The sequence below is a fragment of the Oxyura jamaicensis genome, chromosome Z (assembly GCF_011077185.1).
Source record: "Oxyura jamaicensis isolate SHBP4307 breed ruddy duck chromosome Z, BPBGC_Ojam_1.0, whole genome shotgun sequence".
NCBI classification, from domain to species: domain Eukaryota; kingdom Metazoa; phylum Chordata; class Aves; order Anseriformes; family Anatidae; genus Oxyura; species Oxyura jamaicensis.
Genome location: NC_048926.1, coordinates 40,544,328 through 40,566,341, shown reverse-complemented (window position 1 = coordinate 40,566,341; position 22,014 = coordinate 40,544,328). Strand labels below are relative to the sequence as shown.

At 39.1% G+C, this 22,014-nt stretch overlaps 1 protein-coding gene across 1 annotated transcript in view; it reads right to left on the bottom strand.

Moving 5' to 3' along the window:
- Positions 1 to 22,014, bottom strand: part of VPS13A (vacuolar protein sorting 13 homolog A) — a 135,732-nt gene that overhangs the window by 17,684 nt on the left and 96,034 nt on the right. Inside the window, exons 55-69 of the mRNA XM_035309915.1 lie at positions 20,952 to 21,187; positions 12,728 to 12,881; positions 11,867 to 12,013; positions 11,229 to 11,310; positions 9,805 to 9,874; positions 9,181 to 9,286; positions 6,931 to 7,044; positions 4,940 to 5,085; positions 4,749 to 4,830; positions 3,987 to 4,100; positions 3,450 to 3,525; positions 3,181 to 3,344; positions 2,784 to 2,829; positions 2,415 to 2,538; positions 629 to 743 (exon numbers count right to left, since the gene is read on the bottom strand). Of these exons, the coding sequence (XP_035165806.1) occupies positions 629 to 743; positions 2,415 to 2,538; positions 2,784 to 2,829; positions 3,181 to 3,344; positions 3,450 to 3,525; positions 3,987 to 4,100; positions 4,749 to 4,830; positions 4,940 to 5,085; positions 6,931 to 7,044; positions 9,181 to 9,286; positions 9,805 to 9,874; positions 11,229 to 11,310; positions 11,867 to 12,013; positions 12,728 to 12,881; positions 20,952 to 21,187 (1,776 nt within the window). The remainder of the gene's footprint in view (positions 1 to 628; positions 744 to 2,414; positions 2,539 to 2,783; positions 2,830 to 3,180; positions 3,345 to 3,449; positions 3,526 to 3,986; positions 4,101 to 4,748; positions 4,831 to 4,939; positions 5,086 to 6,930; positions 7,045 to 9,180; positions 9,287 to 9,804; positions 9,875 to 11,228; positions 11,311 to 11,866; positions 12,014 to 12,727; positions 12,882 to 20,951; positions 21,188 to 22,014) is intronic.

Genomic DNA, 22,014 nt, shown 5'->3' with positions numbered 1-22,014 from the left:
AAAAAATATAAACTTTGTAAGCTGCATAACAGTGGAAATTATTTCTACGTTGACATCTGAGTCAAATTTGCTTCAATGGAACCTAAACTAAAGAAAAGCTGTTCAAATTGCTTTTCGGCATATTCCTCATGCAAAGAGAATTCTACTTCGAAATTGTTAACATTGTTTCAGTGGCTGTAGTATGACGTAAATATTTTATATGTCTGATGTGCTATTTTACACAAAACTGATTAAAAAGTCACCATTTAAAATGTTTATTATAAAATTATTTAAAACAGTTATTTTGGGTTTACCATCACTGTTTATCAAAAATGAAAATTTTAAGACATAAACCTTTTAAATTATACATATAAACCCTTTACTTCTTTTAAACTGTTCTCTATCTTGCACAAATCTCTACAGATACATTGCCATAAATTATGGTGCCTTTCTCAAAAGTTCTATCGCAGAAACTAAGCCACCAAAGTGGTTGTAAACCTATGAAATTAAATGGATGTTTCTTGACCACAGAGTTACTAGGTAATGGAATTAAAAAAAAAAATAAACAATATGGAATTAGAAAAATCGGTAATTCTGCAAAATAGTTATTTCAACATATGATGAGTTAAAATTTCTGCCATTTCTTCACCTGTAACATTTGACTTCCGGTTCCATCTCTTAATCTGTAAGGTCTAATAACTCCATCTTCACCAAAGAAGCGAGGTGGGCGCAGGCTTACCACATCTTCTGATGAATCTGCAACTCTGAGAAAAAAGCAAAAAAATTAAGTTATATATCAATATTTCTATTCAGCTTTAACATTTAGCAAAAGCTCTACAGTATTTTAAATGTAAATTAAACTTACGTACTAGTACAGCAACTGTTGTCTATATACACTTTGACATATGAATACACACTAAATATTTTATGAAATAATTATAGATTTTACACAGAAATGCAATATATTTCAGAGAATGGTTATTAGAAGATTAGATGGCACAAGGCAGCATGCAACTGCAATGCTTTATGGAAGCACAGAATGGTTGAAGTTGGAAGGAACCTCTAGAGGTCATCTGGTCCAACTCTCCTGCTCAAGCAGGTTGCCCAGGCCCCTGCCCAGGCAGCTTTTGAAGATCTCTAAGGAGGGAGACTTCACAGCCTCTCTGCACAACCTGTACCACTGCTCCATCTCTACACAGTAAAGAAATGTTTCCTGATGCTCAGACAGAACCTCTCTTGTTCATTTGTGCCCACTGCCTTAGCTCTTGTCCTGTCAAGGGGCACCAATGAAAAGAGCCTGGCTCTATCCTCTTTGTACTCTCCCTTCAGGTATCTACAGACATTGATAAGACCCCTCCTGAGCCTTCTTTTCTTCAGGCGGAAGCTCTCTCAGCCTTTACTCATTGAAGAGGTGCTCCAGTCCCTTCATCATCTTTGTGGCCCTTCCCTGGACTCTCTCCAGCGTGTCCACATCTCACTTCCACTGAGGAGACAAGAACTGGACACAGTACTCCAGGTTTGGTCTTACCAGTGCTGAGTAGAGGGGAAGGATCGCCTCCCTCGGCCTGCTGGCAACACTCTGCATGGTGTAGCCCAAGAGATCATTAGCCTTCTTTGCAGCAAAGGCACACTTAGTTACTTAATTAATGTCTGAGTATTCTACTAAAAAACTTGAAGGTTAAAGTGATCTGTGCCCTACAGAACTTTGGCTCTGACATGTTCCTTGCATTTCCCTTGTGAAGAGTTCAAAGGGTAAAATTCATGAGACACAAGGCAATCTTATGGTTGCAAAAGTGGGATAGCTCACTGAGAACAGGGCCATTAACAAGTGTAATCAGCAGGAGATACTAAATGACCTCTCAAAACTCTTTCTCCAATTTCTTTACAAATTGCAGTCTGTGAAAATCTGCAACAATGGGTTTATTAAAGTTAGATATAAGGGAGTGAGACTACCACAGTATTCAATATGCAGTTCTATCAGAGCTCTTAATCTGAACAAGAAGGAAAAGTATATTCTGGCACAATCTGCTAGTCTTGGAACTTGTTTTCCCCTTTTGTTATACAAAGAATGCAAAACCTAACTTTTGGTTCAGTGGAATAGTCTTTTGTTCCCTGTATATTTGAGATAAGAGCAAAAAATCAGGAATTGAAGGAAGTCTGATTGCCAAGGCTTTTGAACTAGTTTCACTGGCAACGGTCAAAACACCTAAGATTGAATTCTGTGGCTTTAAACACTATCAACAGTGGGTAGTATTGAAACAAGGTGCCTATTTATTATATGAATAACAATATGGATAAGACTTTTTTCTATCTCACTTGCGTTAATGATAAAGTTGAAAGATCTAGAAAGATTAATACAGAAGTAATACAAAGACACAAGGTACTCTTACTATTGTTTCATGCTATCTGTCATTCTTCATACTGATTTTACTTACTTTTTGATACCTTGAAACGTGCTGCTTGCCATGTCTATGATTCCTCCAGTAGGTCTAGCTACTGCTCCCACTAAGCCTTTTCCAACACCTTTGAAAAAACCAGCTGCTCCTTCTTTCTGAGCTCCTAAAAGGATTAAGTGCAGCAAATTTTTAGGAAAAAAAAAGACTTTTTCTTAAAACATTACTTAGGAGTTGCATTTGCTTTTATTTGATACGCAACCACATAGTCTCCTCCACATAAAGTTCATGTGAACATCTAAATTAGATGTCAGTTAAAACATAAAAACTTGGTAAACTTACAATGTTTCATCACATATCAAGAATCTGAAACCATATGAACATTTAATCTATCAGAAGACCTACACTTACCTCTTATTGGTTTTGTAACTATTCCTGTTATGCCACTGACGAAACCCTACCAAAAGAAATGGAAGAATGAACACAAATCCATTTTTATGTTACATTTTTCATTCTTACATATTTCTTATTACTTTATTGGTGAATAGCCTCAAAGTACTTGCAGTGGAGTATTGTAAAACCCACAGCAAGTTATCAGAATACATATATTTCACCTGCTTCGCAATTCCTACTTTCTCCAATTCTCATGTATTTTTCTTTAAAGCTATCACTCAATTATGGCCACTTATTGGCAAAAACAGAATTAAAATTAGAGGAACAACTCTCCAGTGACTACAGCAGACTTTACATTTGTTCCTTTTGCCTGCACAAAATCCATTAATCTTTTTATCATTTTTATTCTCCTTACAGAAACTAATCCTTTTCCTCCACGAGTGATACCCTCTCTCAGACCAGTGGGCTGTTTATTCATGGCTTCTCTCCTTTTCTGCTGATAATCCTCATCCATAGTTATTGCAGCTACTCCTTTTGCCATAGCACCAGTGATTCTTGAAGCAGCACCAGCTAATCCACCTATTAGAAAACAAAATAATCTAAGAAAAACGTCAATGCAATTTACAAATACTCACCTATATTGCTTATTAATAAGTATACTACTATGATTATTCTGAAACCTACCAACAGCTCCCCCTACTAGAGCTTTTAGTCCTAGTGCCATTCCTTCTACAAATTCTTCAGGACCCTGGATGGCTCCCTGAGGGGGGGGAAAGGAAAAAAGACGCATTTACATTAAGTTTCAAATAGTACATATTACATATTTTTTAAATATTATGTTTTTGTTGGAACTTATATATACTTAAAGAGAGCAGGAGAGTGAGTGTGAAAGTGTGAGATTGCCCATTAGAGCTCCCACATAAGAAAGAAAGGCTACTCTAATACACTAATTCATTCATGGAAGTCTGATTATTTTAAGGCAAAATCATTCAAGCAGACTTATTCTAGCGAAAAATTTTTAAGGACCAGTCAATCATGAATTAAGTGAAATTGTATGTCACTTGAGTTCTCCAGGAACTTTTCCTGTCACTTTCACTTTGAATTTTCAATTCTAAATATAAATTTAAACCTAAGGAAGTTATTAATTTATACAAATTTACAATGTAATTCATATCTAATCATTTTTGCAACATTTCATAATAAGCCAGCAGAGGTTTTTACCTGATAAGGTTCATAGAAGAATGCTTCTACTCCTTCAGATAAGTCTCTTATGAATCCAAATGGATTACCCAAGACATCAAGGCCAAGAATAAGCACATACATCTGCTTAATAGCCTAAAATAAAAAGAGTTATTCAGTAAAAATGTTTCAAATCACACTAAAGCCATTAAGGCAGTATAGTTCACTCAAAATAAACAGTAAGAAAGATGAGTTTAATATGAAAAATTCAGCATTTGTAAAAAGTACATATAGTTTTATTAAGAATGATCATACAGAGAGAAAATCATATTTAATCAAACTAGTGCTTCCAAGTACTTCATAAATAACTGAGATTAAGTCTCTTAAGTTTCTACAAAGCATACACATCACCCAGACTTCTCTCACTTTATACAGTTATTGAACAAAATTTGGTCTGTTTCTGCGTGCTGAGAGAACTTAGTTGATTATGACTATAAAAAATTAAAAGTACATCAGAGCTGCATTGTGTTTGCTTCCAGTATCCATTACTGTAAGTTGTTTTGTTACTCACACCACTCTTCCTGTAGTTGTAATTTAGAAATATTGCAGTTACTTGCCCCCAAAATAAAGGCAGCAGAATTGCATGTATGAGAAACAAGTTTTTATGTTTCATATATGTTTAACCTGTGTAAAAAACATGGAAGGCTGAAAGTAATTTTATTGATTTTCATAAAACGAAAGCACCCTACAGTACCACTTTGAAAACGTAAGCTTACTGAAATACTGAAATTTATTTGTTCCAACCTGTTTTGAATAATGCCTTAGTACTGCTGATTGGAGCTGTTGTGTAGTACAGAAGTGATAATTGAGTTCAAAGAATGCCAACCTAAAAATCAAACAAAATATCCGTATTATTTAGACTGAAATAAAATCTATCATTGGCAATATTGAATTGTTTGTTGGAAGCAGTCATTACAATTGTATTTTTAACCTACTTAAAGACGACATCTTGTACATCTGTGAGGGTCGCACCTATACTCTTCAGAAGGAGATTCAAGGATTGAAGTGGTATCAATTCGTTCTTTCTTTCTTCTTTGTTACTATCTTCACCACCCGTACTGAGTGAAAAGCTTAAGTGTAACTAAAGGATAAAAAACAAGACCGGGAAAAAACTTGACTGCTTTTATTAAAAGCATCATATTTTTAGCTTTATAATCTTTTTTATTATCTATATGAGATATGGCATATCTTTTATATGATCTACATTGAGATATGGCATTTCAAATCTTGACTGAAATCATATTGACTTCATAACAGAGAATATAACAGAGAATATAGAATATAGAAAATACCATTTAGGGTTTTAAAAAAACACTGAAATTTAAAGTCAAATTGAATAACTTAAATACCTTTAAGAAAACAGGAACTCTAAATTGCTTACCCATATTTTCAGATGAGGTCTCCAGAATCTTTTAGCTATAATTTATTAGCTTGTTTCCAAAGCGTTTTGTTTCTCTAACTAATACACAGTATCAAAGCAAAATGATAACAAAGTAAAAATGATAACAAAGCATTGTGCCCAAGCAGGAATGAGAAACAAATCACTGAAGACAAATAATTATGCAAATTTTACAGGTAATAAACAAGAACTGAAAAGTATATACAACAAAAAATAGTGCAAACCTGAAGTAATCAAAATATTTGTTTCACAGAAATTAAGGTGACACTTGTAAAAACAGAAAAAACGTTCAGGAAATTTGCTGCTAGGGCTCTATAGTGCCAACTGTACCTTTCAAAATCAGATGAAAAGAGTTTATGCCTGTTCCTGATTCTGAGGACAATGCCACATGCCATTCATTAAATTTATGGCATAACAGTTAACTATAGCTCGCTTCTATTATAGGTAGCTCTTGTCTTGCAGAATCATTGTCACAATTCACAACTTTATTGTGACTTCATAACTATTAAAAACTAGTTTTTATTAAAACCTGAAGCCCATTATATCCTCTCTCTTCCATGTAATTTTTCTTGCAAAATTCAGAAGTAAGCTCTTTTCATTTGTTATCTCAAAACATAAACAATATTATACTTTGTGAAGTCCTAAGCGGTTTTTGTGTTAAATCAATTGGACACATAGCTCCAAAATGAAGATGCACTGAAGCAGCTACTAAATATATGTGGAATGAGTTAGGCTACATTGTTTACATGGCTAGCCCAGTATTACCTAGAATTATCTGTTTTAATAGCACAACATTTCTAACATCCCACCCAGTAGTGTAAAAAGACAAAACTCAAACCTTTCTTTGATCTATTTCCCATGGGATGGAGGGGAAAATGTCTTAATACGAATTCTTGCAAGGCCTACAAAGTGCTTACAATTTGAACAAAGTCAGCTAAACAATAAGCAAAAAACAAGACCCATAAGCAAAAAATGTATGAGAGATACAGGCAAACAGGCTTTCCATGTTAAGTATGTATACACTGTTCAATAGCTGTGCCTGAATATTTATGGGAACAGGGAAATGGCCAAAAGACAACCTTACTGGAGTCAAAATACAAAACTGCTCTTCATGGGTTAGTAATGATAAAGAAGAAAACATCACTGCACAGTAAAAGTGATTGTACATTGTTGTGTTTTGTTAGTTTTTCTTTTTCAGAAATGGTATTGTTCCCTAATCCACTATGTGCTGTGTGGACTTAAGAGCTACAGCATTTTGAAACAATAATTAACAAAAAAGAATTCCTGTTTGTGAAGAAGGTTGTGGATAGGAAGGAAATACTGAAGTCTTTAATATTTAGGAAGTGTTTCCATAAGGTAAAGCCCAGATAAATTAGCAGTGACAGTAAAAGCATTTTTTTCAGGACATTTTTATTTTATTTTTAATTATCTCTACATTTTCTAACTTTCCAGTATCTACTATTCTACGGGAGATAAAAATCCTTCAGTAGGAGAGCAAGCAAAGACAGTACTATGAAAAAGGTATACCTTAATTGAAGAGATATGGAAGTACTCGTACAAGCTGATTTGTGATGTATCCATTGATGACACACTCATCAATTCTTCTTGAAGAGACTCCACATCCTTTTTGAAAAGTTCTAGCTGTGAATGCATTTTCAAAAAACATATTACTTTCAAATTTAGAGCATATTAAACTTGTTAATCTAACATGAGCCATTGAGATGCAATATATTGACTGATAGCACTTTCCTCTCCTGATCCTAGTTTTCTAACTAGACTTGACATTTCAGAGGAATTTTAATTAGTTTTTGCTGTCTTTGTTTGTATGAAGAAAAGGAAATATAGGTATAAAAAGAATCCCAAACCCACCTATTTTCTAGGAAAAAAAATGGAAGTTCAAATACCAAATATTTTGAAGTGAACTTTGGGACAAATTTTATCTACTCTGTGACAAAGGCACACATATATACCCTTTTGATCATACAGCAAGTAGGTTTTTAAACTACAAAAATCTAGACTAGAGATAATTCTCTGTTACAAAGAAACTAGACATGTACATATTCTCAGATGACCTCCATCTAGCCTTTCTGCTTTTCTCCTTCAAAAGACACGTTTCTTTAGCAATATTTTTTGAAAAACTGGCCAAATAAAAAAGAGTAAGATTTTAAAATACAAAATTCTCAAGTAATATTCATAAAAGATTTAACCTGCAAAATAAAGTTCTAACCAAAAAAATTGTGGTATGTCCCTCCAGAACAGTAAGCCAGCTAACACTTTGCTACTTTAACAAGCTAAACAGTAAAAGTGCTGAATACTAATGCATGTTTAGGTCTTGATTTAGATTTAAAATGCCTCTCACCAGAGAGGCTCCTACTCAAAGTTAACATTTCACTTAAAAAATTCAGTCACATCGAGATACAAACAAAAGATTTCCTAAGTAAATAAGCAAATAATATATTTTGTAAGTCTTCCCAAAACTGTGGTGTCATTAGAACCCTGATGTGGCAAAAGAACCCCACGGGTTTCAAAGGAAGGCCACAGGAAAGACAGCATGACTGGGAAGAATCAACCAGTACCTGATAACTCCAAACTCATCTTCATTTAAAGATCAAAATAGAGAAATCCACACACTTGAAGTTGGGAAGGTTAGGACATTTTAGCACATTATACCATGTAAGAGTGGCAACTTTACTTAGATGAAAATATCTACCAAACCACAACTAATAGCAGGTAAGAGGTAAGTCTTACAAGATTTTTTCCCTGACATTAGCTTTCTAAATTCTAACAAGTTTGCTATCTTGCTTGAAATGTTATTCCAGAAACTGATTTCCCACCTCCTTATAATTTATATTCAGCATATATATTTTTTAGAAATACAGAGAATAACCATCACACTTTTTACTAAATCATTTATTATTACATACATTGTACTGACATGCAAATTTCAATATTCTTAACAGGAAATGCTTGCTCAACACATATCATCTGCTTTATATACTTTTTTTTTTGGTTTGTTTTCTTTGGCAAGTCTGTGACATTCTGCCTCCTCTGTTGCTTATTGGTTGTATCTTAGGTTTTCCTCATTAATCTCCAAGGAAACCACCTTATGCTTCATACTTTATCTGTTTTTTCTACGATTCTTCAGTATGAACTCCTTGTGTTCTCCCTCTGTAACAATTTAGCTCTCTCCCACTGCCCTCTCCTTTCGACTCAGTGGAAACACGTCAACTGCATTATCTAGCAACTTAACAATCTTGCATAAAATTGCTGAAGACACTTTCAGTTTTTTGAACAACCTGTCTCTCTATTTCTCTTACATTCTCTTGCTCTCATGAGCAGATAAGTTTTACTGATTTCCTAGCCAGTATTTTCATATACTGTTTTTCAAAATAAAATGGATTAATGAAAAGAGGATTGTTATTTTAACTTCTCTCCTGTGCTGGGTCCTTAATGAACTAATCTCCCAGGCATTAGTAAGACCCAATACTCTACATACATCATTACTACATTTATTATTTTCAGAGGGTGTTAAAGCCTTATTTACATAGCATGCAACACGAAGATAAAGAAAAGACTACTATTTGCCTCAGGAAACAGTAACTCTTGAAAACATCACATCTTCATATTAGTCCCAGGCACGACACTTAACCAGTACCATGGACATAGAACATCAAGATTTTGTGTTTTGTATATTTTTTCCTGTTGATTCTGTTTTAAAATACAAGTTGAATAATTAGAGATTAAAAATCTATTAATCTTCAAACGGAAGTTTTCTACCTGTTGGCCATTTGGTACATCCGTCTGTGTAAAGAATTCAACCAGTGCATAGAGGAAACCAAGATCTAATCTGAGATCCATCTCTTGAATCAGGACCTTGAAGTACCTACACATAAATCAAAGAAATATTATTGAACTGTTCAAAAAAAAACAGGTGTAATACTTTACGAAATGAGGTGAACTACAAAACGTAATCATCCAGGGTATTTCTATCACTTACTTATGAACTTAAGATTTTTTTAAGGAATTTGTCATTATTGGTCAAAAGGTTTCCTACAGTGCTCTAAGATAAATGCATTTTCTGTATCCTGAATAATTTCAATAAATTAGCAGCATTTAGCACTGTAGATAGCACTGTTAAGTGTAGAGTTTTTTTTTTGTTTGTTTTTACCAAATAAGGAAAAGACTAAAAATCTTCATTAGAAGAATCGAAAATTCTTGATTACTCTGCAGTTATGTGGTTAATAAAGAGGGCTGAGTTTACACCTCTCTTTCTGAAGAGCACTTATCTTTACCAGTATGATTTGGCAAAATTATCTTGCGTTATGTTTGCCCCTAATTAATTTTTAAAGCTTGTTTAAACATAATCAATGGCAAAAAGATGGAACATGTCAAAATACTTACTTAATATGAGATATTTGTGAATGTCCTGCAGTTCTCATAACAATACTGACATCGGTAAATGGTTTTGGTGCTATGAAGTTGTAAAATAAAAACAGATCAGCACAGATCTTTCCATGATAGACATACCATTATGTTTTTAATATGAAAATGTCATATGTGTTCAGGATTTTTTCAATCCTATGGAGTAGGATTATATAATGGATGTGACTGGCAAACAAATAAATCACTGAAAAGAGCAGGAACAGGAAGGAATACAAAGACAAGGGTGAAATGGAATACCAAAATCCTATTTCAGTTATCTCTGAAAATCTACCATCTAAATGTAAATTTAATTGTGATATAATCTTAGACATGCAATTTCCCTAGTCTTGGAAAAAAATCTTCAAAGACCAATACAAAAATATAAACTAAAAAAAATAATCTTCAGCTTTATGAACTCTAGCTTAAAATTGATCATATTCAGGATAAAAACCTGTCATTTTAATAGCTTCTGTACAAAACCACTGGCAGTATTCTTTGTATTTCAAATTCTTGTATTTCAACTCAAAATCTATCTTGACATTACGCTGATCTTCCAAGTGACTTTGCCCTAAGTAAGTTAACGGAAGACTGTAGTTCCCCACATTGTATACTGACTTTGAGGTCTGTGCTCCATTCCATGGAGAAGCTGGAAGGTTACAAACCAAACACACAAAATACACTTTGCCATCTAAGGAGATGGTGCATTGCATAGCAATTTTGAGTTCAGACTGGCATTAACGTGTTTCTTTTCTTATTCAGGTAAGTCACTAGTCACGTATTGTATGCAAGCAAATAAAAAAACATGCTTTTTAAACAGCATGATTACTATGAACAACTTATTTTAGGCAGTAGGGAAAATTTTGGCCACTGAAGATGAAAAGTGATTATTAGAATCCTCATTGTTTCTGAACTTCAAACACAAGTAATACAAAAATCATGCAACAGATTCACAATCATCAAGTCTAGCAAAGTTTTGAACTTTTCTTATTTTCATCATGGAACTCCCCTCCTAAGATGGTCAGCTCTCAGTGTTAGTTGTGGTCTGAATCCAACTGCTAAAAGCCCATTTTAAGATCAAAATAAATTTAACATTATTATCTCCAAGAGCAATGAACTGGGGTGTCAGAAAGATGTGCTTAAAAGGTATGAAAGCAATGGATAAAATGTTTTGTTGTTGTTTTTGTTTGTTTATTCTAATTGCTATTTAGATGGTTTTCTCTGTATCTTCTTTGTAGAGAAAATTACCAAATTACCTCCCTGTCTCTAGAATTAGTAACTGTGTTCTACGTAGTCAGTAAGCATGAATGGTCTTCATCTGATAAAAGTGGTAAGGTTCACTTCATTAAAAGCAAGCTATCTTGTAATTTTATTAGTAAAGATTATGTTAAGCTAGAACAACAAACCTGAATCCAAGGTGATGGACTTTGGAGGTTTAATAGGATAGAACACAAAGGGAAATATGGCTCCAGGAATCTGGTTTTGTATCTAATAGGGGTAAGGACAGGACAAGGTGTGGCATGTTAGCTTTTCAGTAGTTAAATGTTTCACAAGTAGGAAAAACACAAGATTTATGAGCATTTCCTGTAGCATTCCACCAATTCAAAAGCAGGAAAAAAGCAACTACTATGGTTCACAATATCTCTGTTTTCAAAATGAAACTATCCAATCCAAATAGTCTAGAAAAGCTTCTCCCAGTTGGTGGTTACAAGTGGTCCACAAAATTGTTACAAAGGATTTGTTTTTAAAAACTTGAACATGTAATTTGCTGAACATAGAAAATTATACCTGATTTTTAGCAGGAAAAAGCATAGAATATGAACAGTAATATTTTCCTCAACAGTCATAGGTGACTATGGTATTTTTTTTAAGAAGCATTTAAGCAGTATTTCTTTTCAAAGACTGAGAAGCACTGATGCTAAAGCCACTAAGTACAATTAAATTCAAAACATGAAAAATCCAAACTAATCTGAAAATAAATCCAGGTTTCCTTAAAAGGCACTTTTTCTTAATGAATAATTCACTGTTCTCTGACAAGACTCACCTGTATCCTGTAAACTTGAATTCTGAAAGACTTCTGATGTGCTGATGAACTGTACTCTACTTTCAAAGCTGGCAGGTAATTCCGTCTAATAGGAATCTCATTGGGTTGTTGAATTTTCATGTTACATCCATTAGGAGTTAAACACACCTATTGTTAAAAGTAAAGTTGTTTGTATTAAAGAAAAGTTGTTATGCTACATGGTTGTTATAATCTACTTTAAAATTTACATTTCCCGTTAACATTGTAATAAAAACTTAACAGTAAAAGTTTTGCAGCTTATTTACCTATACTATGTTAATTTAACTACAACACATTTCTAATGAGTATCTTGAATTTATCTACAGACAAGAATAGCAGCATTCAGAGCATAACATGCTCTTACTTTCCAGAATTATTTCTGGAATGTTTTTCGTATTTATGTGATTGAATGACACAGCTGAATTTTGTCTCACTGTGGTATATCACAATGAGGGAAAATACAAGGTTTTGTGTTATGACAAACACTCTATCATCTAACATTCTGCCCTCCTTCCAGTTATAACAGATGAAAAAAATGCAGAATTTCCTTATTGTATCTTTGTGCATATTTAGTTCCATGACCTGTAAAAATGTTACAGTTCAATTTCAAAGTTAGAGGCTAACAAAAACAGGTCTACAGCAAGCTGTCAAATACTTATGGATTTCTATTTCTAGACACAGATTTTTTTTCCAGGCAAAGATAAAGATGGGATTTCAAATGAGCTGGGTAAATCAATCATCTCAATTTTTACTGGAAGTTTTTCACAAATGGCAAAAATGGATACATGGTCTTTTTCCTGTATACACCTATAAACAACAGATTTAGAGAATGATTAGTATTACCAAGACATTGGATTCCAACTCAATAATCTTATTTTCTGAAGGAGTTAGCTCACTGTAATCTTTAAATTCTTGTTCTAATTTATCAGTTTGCTTAACACTCATTGGTCTCCATCTTGATTTCTTCTCAGGTTTTGTCTCCCATACCACATCAGAACTTTGAAAACAAAAGAATGGACCAAGAGAAAAGAGTTAGCAAGTTCAAAACAAGTTTTGCATGCCTTAGCATAGCTTTTAATATGTAGTAACTATAGAATGAGAAAACACATCATAAAGCACTAGTGTGGTAAATAAAAATGACCCAAAGCACCCACTTCCTTCTCTGTACTGAAGAAATAAGGAAATATAACAGCAAGTTATTTTAACTCCCCAGTTTAACAAAGACAGGCAACTAAGGACACTTTGTCAAGAAACTCAGTTTCAATAGTACTCCATCTGTTATTCTACAGACTCATTGTGGGCTTCTGCATATATTCCTGCATATATTTTGGCATGGTTGATTCAGTAGAAATTGATTTTTTCAAGTCAACAGAAATTGTTGCTTGAACTGCTTCTTATATTTGATTGTTTCTTCACTTGATCTGCCTAAATTACTAGACAATGTTTCAGTTTATGTGTTTCCTCTACTGATTTTATGGTGTTGTAGGATTTGTTTGTTGTTTTTTGTTTGTTTGTTTATGGTATCCCAGAATCATTCTTTTCTATTCTTTCCTTCTTTTATTATTAATGAAAGACTAAAGTTATCCATTATCTTTAAAGGGCTCTGGCATTTTTTCTGCTTAGTTCTACTGCTTCTGTGAGAAGCTCTTATGTCTGATTTCACCTTACAATCAAATAGAATGTGTGATATAGGGCACAACCCAACAACTATCAGACAAGTGGAGAATAATCCTTCTTTCCACAAGTTACTACACAAAATACATAGCTCCCTAATCCAATTCCTTTTAGGAACATCTGTGTCTGTATTCAGATACATCAATGGCAGGACCACTTAAAAAATAAATGTGAGCTAGAGGACATTTATACACAACAGCTATAAGATAGAGTACTGATTTGAAACAGCTATGGGATTTTTTTTGTTTGTTTGTTTTTGTTATCTTTTTCTTTTTCCAAATGCACTGTGATCCCATTTCTTACATGGTAAAACTTGTTTCTGCATCATGTTAGATACAAACTGCCTCTTGCACTATTTTTACAGAAGATAAAACAGCAACATTCTGAATGACAGTGGTTTTTTTTCGCTGTAACAAAGGATTAAACTGTCATCTTCAGAAACTGGCTTCAGGAGCTTGAAACCTCCTTTGATTAATAACAGATCAGTACCATCTATAAGCATGGCTAGACTCCTGACTATGGATGACCACTTCCCAAAAGAAATCCCTATTTTGAATCTGGGCATTTAGCTGCCACTTGATTTCCACTGTCTAGATAGTTATCAGAGCACTGTTTCTCAAGTGAGGGCAAGAACTTGAATTTTCTTAGTGAATGGCAGAGGTGAATATGTGAAGTATATACATACATTAAGTTTCTGCTTGTTTTGCACTGAAGTACAAAGAATTTAAAGGAAAAATAAAATCCTCCGTCGAGCAACCTCACAGATATGAACATACAAAAGTGGGTGGAGTATAGCAGTGATATATACCAGTACCCCTTTAGCAATCTAAAAAGCCCCTGTATGAACACATCATAGACCATATTTCCTAAGTATTGTAAAGTTTCTTTTCTGCTCCCCTCTGAAATGATACAGTAGCAAAGCAAAGGTATTACAGCCTTCAAGTCTATAATCACAGAATCATCTAGATTGGAAGAGACCTCCAAGGTCACCTACTCCAACCTCTGACCTAACACTAACAAGTCCACCGATAAACTATATCACTAAGCTCTACATTTAAGCGTCTTTGAAAGACCTCCAGGGATGGTGACACAACCACTTCCTTGGGCAGCCTATTCCAATGCCTAACAACCCTTTCAGAAAAGAAGTTCTTCCTAATACCCAACCTAAAACTCCCCTGGCACAATTTTAACCCATTCCCCCTCATCTTATCACTGGGCACATGGGAGAATAGACCAACTCCCACCTCGCTACAGCCTCCTTTAATGTACATGTATAGAGTGATAAGGCCCCCGTGAGCCTCCTCTTCTCCAGGCTGAACAAGCCCAGCTCCCTCAGCCGCTCCTCGTAAGACTTGTTCTCCAGACCCCTCAGCAGCTTCATAGCCCTTCTCTGGACTTGCTCGAGCACCTCCATGTCCTTCTTGTAGCGAGGGGCCCAAAGCTGAACACAGTACTTGAGGTGTGGCCTCACCAGAGGGGGACAGGGGGACAACCACTTCCCTAGTCCTGCTTCTTCTACAAGCCAGGAAGCTGTTGGCCTTCTTGGCCACCTGAGCACACTGCTGGCTCCTATTCAGCCGACTGTCAACCAATACTCCCAGGTCCTTCTCTGCCAGGCAGCTTTCTAACCACTCATCTCCCAGCCCGTAGCGCTGCTTGGGGTTGTTGTGCCCCACGTGCAGGACCCGGCACTTGGCCTTGTTGAACTTCATACAGTTGGCCTCAGCCTATTGCTCCAGCCTATCCAGATCCTCCTGCAGAGCCTTCCTACCCTTGAGCAGATTGATGCAGGCACCTAACTTGGTGTCATCTACAAACTTACTGAGGGTGCACTTGATCCCCTCGTCCAGATCATCAATAAAGATGTTAAAGAGGATTGGTCCTAGTACTGAGCCCTGGGGGACTCCACTAGTGACCACCCTCCAGCTGGATTTAACTCCACTCATCACGACTCTTTGGGCCCGGCTACCCAGCAAATGTTTAACCCAACGAAGCATATGCCAGTCCAAGCCATGAGGACCCAGTTTCTTGAGGAGAATGATGTTGGAATTGGTGTCAAAAGCTTTACTGAAGTCAAGGTAGACCACATCCACAGCCTTTCCTTCATCTGCTAAGCGCACAACTTTGTCGTAGAAGGAGATCAGGTTCATCAAGCACGACCTGCCCTTCATAAACCCATGCTGACTGGGCCTGATCGCCTGGTTCCCCTGCAAGTGCCGTGTGATGACACTCAAGATAATCTGCTCCATGAGCTTCCCTGGCACTGAGGTCAAACTAACAGGCCTATAGTTTCCCAGGTCTACCCTCCGGCCCTTCTTGTAGATGGGCGTCACGTTTGCTAGCCGCCAGTCGACTGGGACCTTCCCCAATAGCCAGGGCTGCCGATAGATGATGGAAAGCAGCTTGGCCAGCTCTTCGGCCACTTCTCTCAGCACCCTTGGGTGGATCCCATCCGGCCCCATCGACTTGCATACATCTAAGTGCTGTACCAGGTCAGCAGCCATTTCCTCGTGGATTATGAAGGCCACATTCTGCTCCCCTTCCACCAGCTCAGGGTACTGGATATCCAGAGGAAAACTGGTCTTGCTGCTCACGACTGAGGCAAAGAAGGCGTTAAGCACCTCAGCATTTTCTTCATCTCTTGTCACTAAGTTTCCCCCCGCGTCCAGTAAAGGATGGAGATTCTCCTTAGTCCCCCTTTTCATGTTTCTGCATTTATAAAAACATTTTCAGTTATCTTTACAGCAGTTGCCAGATTGAGCTCCAGATGAACTTTAGCCTTTCTAATTTTGTACCCACACAGCCTTACAACATCCTTCTAGTCCACCTGAGTGGCCCGCCCCCCTTTTCCAAAGGTCATAAACTCTCTTTTTATTCCCAAGCTCTAGTCACAACTCTGTTCAGCCAGGCTGGTCTTCTTCCATGCCGGCTTCTCTTTGGGCATGTGCTCCTGAGCCATTAAGATTTCCTTCTTGAGGAGGGCCCAGCCTTCCTGGACTCCTCTGCCCTTCAGAACTGCCTCCCAAGGGACTCTGCCAACCAGTGTCCTGAACAGCTCAAAGTCTGCCCTCCAGAAGTCCAAGACAGCGGTTTTACTGGTCCCCCTCCTGACTTCGCCAAGATTAGAGAACTCTACCATTTCGTGGTCACTCTGCCCAAGACAGCTCCCAAACACCACATCTCCCACCAGTCCTTCTCTGTTTCTGAACTGAAGGTCTAGCGGGGCACCTCCCCTGGTATGCTCACTAACCAGCTGCGTCAGGAAACCACCTTCCACGCTCTCCAGAAACCTCCTAGACTGCTTCCTCTGAGCTGTATTGTATTTCCAGGATATGTCTGGGAAGGTGAAGTCCCCCATGAGAACAGCTGCTGGTGATTTTGCAATCTCTGCCAGCTGCCTGTAGAACTCCTCCTCATCTGTCTCCTCATCCTGCTTTGGCAGTCTGTAACAGACCCCCACCAGGATGCTTGCCTTGTTGGCCACCCCGCTGATCCTAACCCATAGGGACTCAACCTTATCATTCCCAGTCTCAAGTTCCACAACACCAAAACACTCTCCTATATAGAGAGCCACAGCATCACGCGTTCTGTGCTGCCTGTCCCTTCTGAAGAGCCTACAGCCAGTCATTGCAGCACTCCAGTCAGCACTCAACACCCCCAGGGACGGTGAGGCCACCACTTTCCTGTGCAACGCGTTCCAATGCCTGACCACTCTTTCTGAGGAGAAATGTCTCCTATTAGTTTGAATTGTTGCAGAGCAGTGCTTACACTGGGTGAAGAACTTGTCAGCTTCTCACACTGCCCTGCCGGTGAGGAGGCTGGGCGTGCAGGAGGGAGGACTTGGGAGGGGACAGAAGCAGAACAGGTGACCCCAACTGGCCAAAGGGATATTCCGTACCGTGTGCTGTGGTGTGTCCTGCTTCTGGCTAGGATAGAGCTAATTTTCCTCCTAGTATCTGGTAGGGTGCTGTGCTTTTGATTTAGGATGAGAGTAATGTTGATAACACTGCTCTTTGACTGGTTGCAGAGCAGTGCTTACCGTGAAGCAAGGACTTTTCAGCTTCTCGCGCTGTCCTGCCAGATGGAGTGCAGCAGGAGCTGGGAGGGGACAGAAGCAGGACAGCTGACCCCGACCAGCCAAAAGGGTATTCTGTATCATCTGGTGTCATGCTGGACAAGTAATGGGGGGTGGCAGGCTGGGGTGGCAGGCTGGGGGACGGCAGGGGTACCGGCTGCTCGGGGACAGGCTGGGCATCAGTCAGCAGGTGGTGAGCAATTGCATTGGGCCAAGCCCCAGCACGTTGCAGTGATTTGTCTCTCTCTGGAATTGCCAGGGTGATGACACACCTTTTCCAAGCCTTTCATTCTGCCATTTTGCTAGGATTTTGCACCTCTTCAGGGGTGAGCTTCCAAAGCACTGGAAGCGTCCACAACTCTAGATGCCTGCCCATATCCTCCCACACTGCCTGCCACTCATAACTCTCCTGCGTCAGAACAGACTTCTGGGTGGCATTCCTAAGCTCTCATTCCTTAACCATTACTTACTTAACCATTCCCAGTTAGGCTCACACTGGTATAGGCTTTGGGTAGTTCTTGATGCCCTTATGATATCTTCCTCTTTGTCCTCCTGTTCCTCTGATGGCCCAGCCACTTTGGAGTAGCCTATCTCGTCTTCTTCTCCCTTCCCAGTCTGAGTAGGAGTTCCTCTGCTTTCTAAACGACCACACTTTCAAAAAGGGGCGTGATGTTTCCCTTTTTGCACTCACCAGGGACATCGCCTGACTGCCAGGACTTTTCAACTAGGATGGAGAGTTGTAGTTGGCAACTACATCAGCCAGTTCCCCTCGCATCCTGGGATTCATGTCAACAGGTCCCACGGACCTGTCCCTGTTGTTTAGATTCATCAGGTGGTCTCGAACCTCCTTGAACCTTACACACTCCTATTTTCACCCCTCAGTCTAGTTTCACAAATGCTAGAGGTGCATGGTGGCCCTCGGGGACTCCTGCTGTCACCCCAGCGCAGCAGCCCGAAGGAAGCTGGCTCCTCTCTTGTGCTCTTCCTCGAGGCTCTGTACAGAAGGGATGCCACCTCTGGCACAAGGGCTGGGGAATGGGAAAGAAGCACTCACGCAACCCCTGACAATCAGCAACAGAGCGGTTTATTGCCGGCACATCTTGCAGGTAAGCCTGAGGCATGTCCGTGGTGTTTGGGGGCTCCAAGCTAATGCTTGCGATGGAGCCTGTGCGACAACGAGTAGGGGGCTGGCCGGGCACTCCTGCGACGCTCTTTGTGCGCCTGGAGAGCAGAGAGCAAAGACATGCTGTGGGAGTCCCAGGTCTGTTCTGGCTGAGGTAGATCCACTTCCATCGGTTCCTCCACGTCTTCTGGTGCATCCACCTCCATGGGCTCCACAGTGTTGGGCAGAAGGATAAGCCAGTCCTTGCCCGGGACTGCCCAAACAGGATGCCTTCCATCCAGCATGTTCTCAGGCCAGGGGGCTGAACCAGGGGGTCGTCCAGTTCCACGCCTTGGTCCCATGCCACTGTCGGGTTGATTTTCATGTGTGGGTCCAACGCTGCTGTCTGGTTTTGGCCCTGGCTGGGTCCTGCACTTTGCTTGGTGTGGTAGGCATGCCTGTGCTCCCCGCGTCTGTCTGGCTGATGGTCCTGCCTTTGCCCCATGCCACTCTTGCGGCTATGGGAAGGCCCAGGCCCCCTGTTGCTGTGTGCTTGAGGAGCTGGCCTGTTCCCCACATCACTGCGGTGCTGATGGTACCGCTTACGGGTGTCTGTGGGCTGCGCGCCAGAGCTCCCTCGGGCACTGGTGTCTGTCGTGCCGCTGGTGCTCTGCCTCTGCCCATGACGCTTCTCCTTCTCCTCAGCTGCTTTCCTTGTTGGTGCTTGCTGGGACTGCATCGCTGTCCCTGCACACCAACGAGGGCTGCCTCTCACCTTGCTGCTTCTGGTCTTCTTTCTGCCGTGGATGCTGGCTCTCAGAGGGCCTAGAAGATCAGCGAGTGGGGGGCCAGCGACACGGGGGGCTTTTTTTTAGGGCCCACAGCAAAGGCATGGCAGTGGTGGCCACTTGACCTCAGCAAGCCTCTGTGATGCAGTGGCCCCTGCGTGGCCAGATTGGGGCGGCTGTGTTGGGAGCGGTCTGGAAGATGCCCTCAGGGAGGAAGGAGGAGGTTGGGGGGGGCTAAGGGCCCCTTTTGTGGGGCTGGCTCCCCCGGGCCATTTGGCTTGCCAGAAAGAAAGGCTGCCCCTCGGCCACAGGGACTGCCCTGCACCTCCTATCCTGTGCCCTGGGTTTATTTTAACACTGGTTTTTAGGTAATTTTGTTCTTTATGAAAAAGGCGAGAAGCAAGGTGCATCTTCAAACCTAATTCCCATGTGCGCCTGTGCTCCGAGTGAATAATTTCTTCCCCACGTCACATCTAATCTAAATCTCCCCTCCATTTGTTCAAAGCCATGATTCCTTGCTCCATGGCTACACTCCCTGATGGAGTCCCCCCCTATTTTAGGCCACTTTTATGGGTGAGGGTAGGTAGCAAAAATGCAGAACCTAGCAAATGGCAGCCCAATCTACCTTGTTCCACATGTTCCACATGACCTTTTCCAGCTCAGGCTCTAGCCTCTGATTAATGTAACACAGAGTTACATTAAGGTTGGAAAAGACCTCCAAGATCATCTGGTCCAACCATCACCCTGCTACCAATGCCACCCACTAAATCATGTCCCCACGCACTACGCCCAACCTTTCCTTGAACACAGAATCACACAGAATGGCAGAATTAGAGGTTATGGTGGCAAAAAAGCAGAAAGAAGGTAGAAATATTGGAGGGATCAATCTTAGAGAACTGAGTGTTCCCCTGCTGTCTAAGATTAATAAGGAGTGCCAGCTTCATGGAAAAGAAGTGGGAAAGTACCTAAGGGCTAAAAGATAATTTCTCAGTCAAAGCTAGTAAGAATTACAAGCTGCTACTGCTGCACCAGAATTTTCAAAATAGAAAACAGAAATGTTGCTGATTCTATCTGAAGATAGAAAAATCCACTGACAAACTATCCTCAAATACTACTCCTTAAATCTCTGTTAGCACTCCCCAAACTGTAGACAGGAAACAACTCTGTTCAATGTATTGGGAACCTTGCTATACAGTTATGCTTATGTTGCAAAAATACATACATCCACCCACATATAGAGAAAGCATTTGCATTAATATAAAACACAATGAAACCACTTCCCATTACAACAGCAAAACATGAAAATCCAGTTCTAAATACTCTTATGGATATTTTTGTTCTCTCTTTGATTCTACTCCAAAATGAAATTCAGTTAGTAAGAATACCTTAAGTTAAACATTTTATATAGTTGCATGCTACATAAGTTACCTTGTAATTCCAATGTAGGACACCTCCTGCTTTGTATAATTGTTAACCAATGAAATTCCGACATCTTGTAAAGACAGAATGATTTCTTGTTCTGCTAGTTCTGCCTTTATACTTTCATATGCCAGTTTAAAAACATTCTTATCTTCAGTGATTAGGACAATACGCTGCAAACCTTCAAAAAATGATGCTAAGTAGACCACTTTTCTACAGTCCAGGCTGAGTACTTCCATTTTGTCCTACAAACAAGAGAGGAAAAATTGTTACAACTATATTCTCCATTCTACCTGCTACAAGAAAATGTAAAAGTCTTAATAACATGAACTGAAATAGGAGGCCATTTTAAAGTGTATAGGAAAATAACAAATTTTTTAATTATGAAGTTTTACAGCACTCTTTCAACCTCTCCCCCCTACACACACTTTTGAACTGAAAACACCACTTACTAGCATAAGCTACAGCAAACACAGTGCTGTTACTGTTCAGTGCCCGAACATCACCTATGTGATTCCTTATTGTACTTATTGTATATGGAATTTCATATGTATGCTAATCTCAATTACAGACAAAAACACAGCTGTTTTGTTGTTGTGTGTTGTTTTATTTTCTCCCTGCCATAAGTTAACTAAATGGCAAAAATCCATATCACTCTCCCATCCATTGAAATCCATTAATGTTTTAAAAACAGCACCTGAAAAACACCTCTATTTTTATCTGATGTACTTTCAGAAAAATCACAGTGGTTGCCTAGACACTGCACGTTACCTTCTTTATTATAGCAATAATGACATGAAAACACACCATTCTAAAATATTTCCCTACTTTTGAAACTAAATGAGGCTGTTTTGGTAACTTATACACAGGTTTAGTACAAGACACCTTTTAATATATACTATCTCAATTTTTTACTGAGATGAAGTACCACAAAGGGAAGTTCTCCACTGTGCCATACACCAGACACCTCTGGGTGTTCACCAGATCCTTCACTGAACATGATCAGGAAAAAATAAATAAATCACAGCACCCTACTTTTTCTGTCATTTTTGTGTGCTGTATTAACTCACAG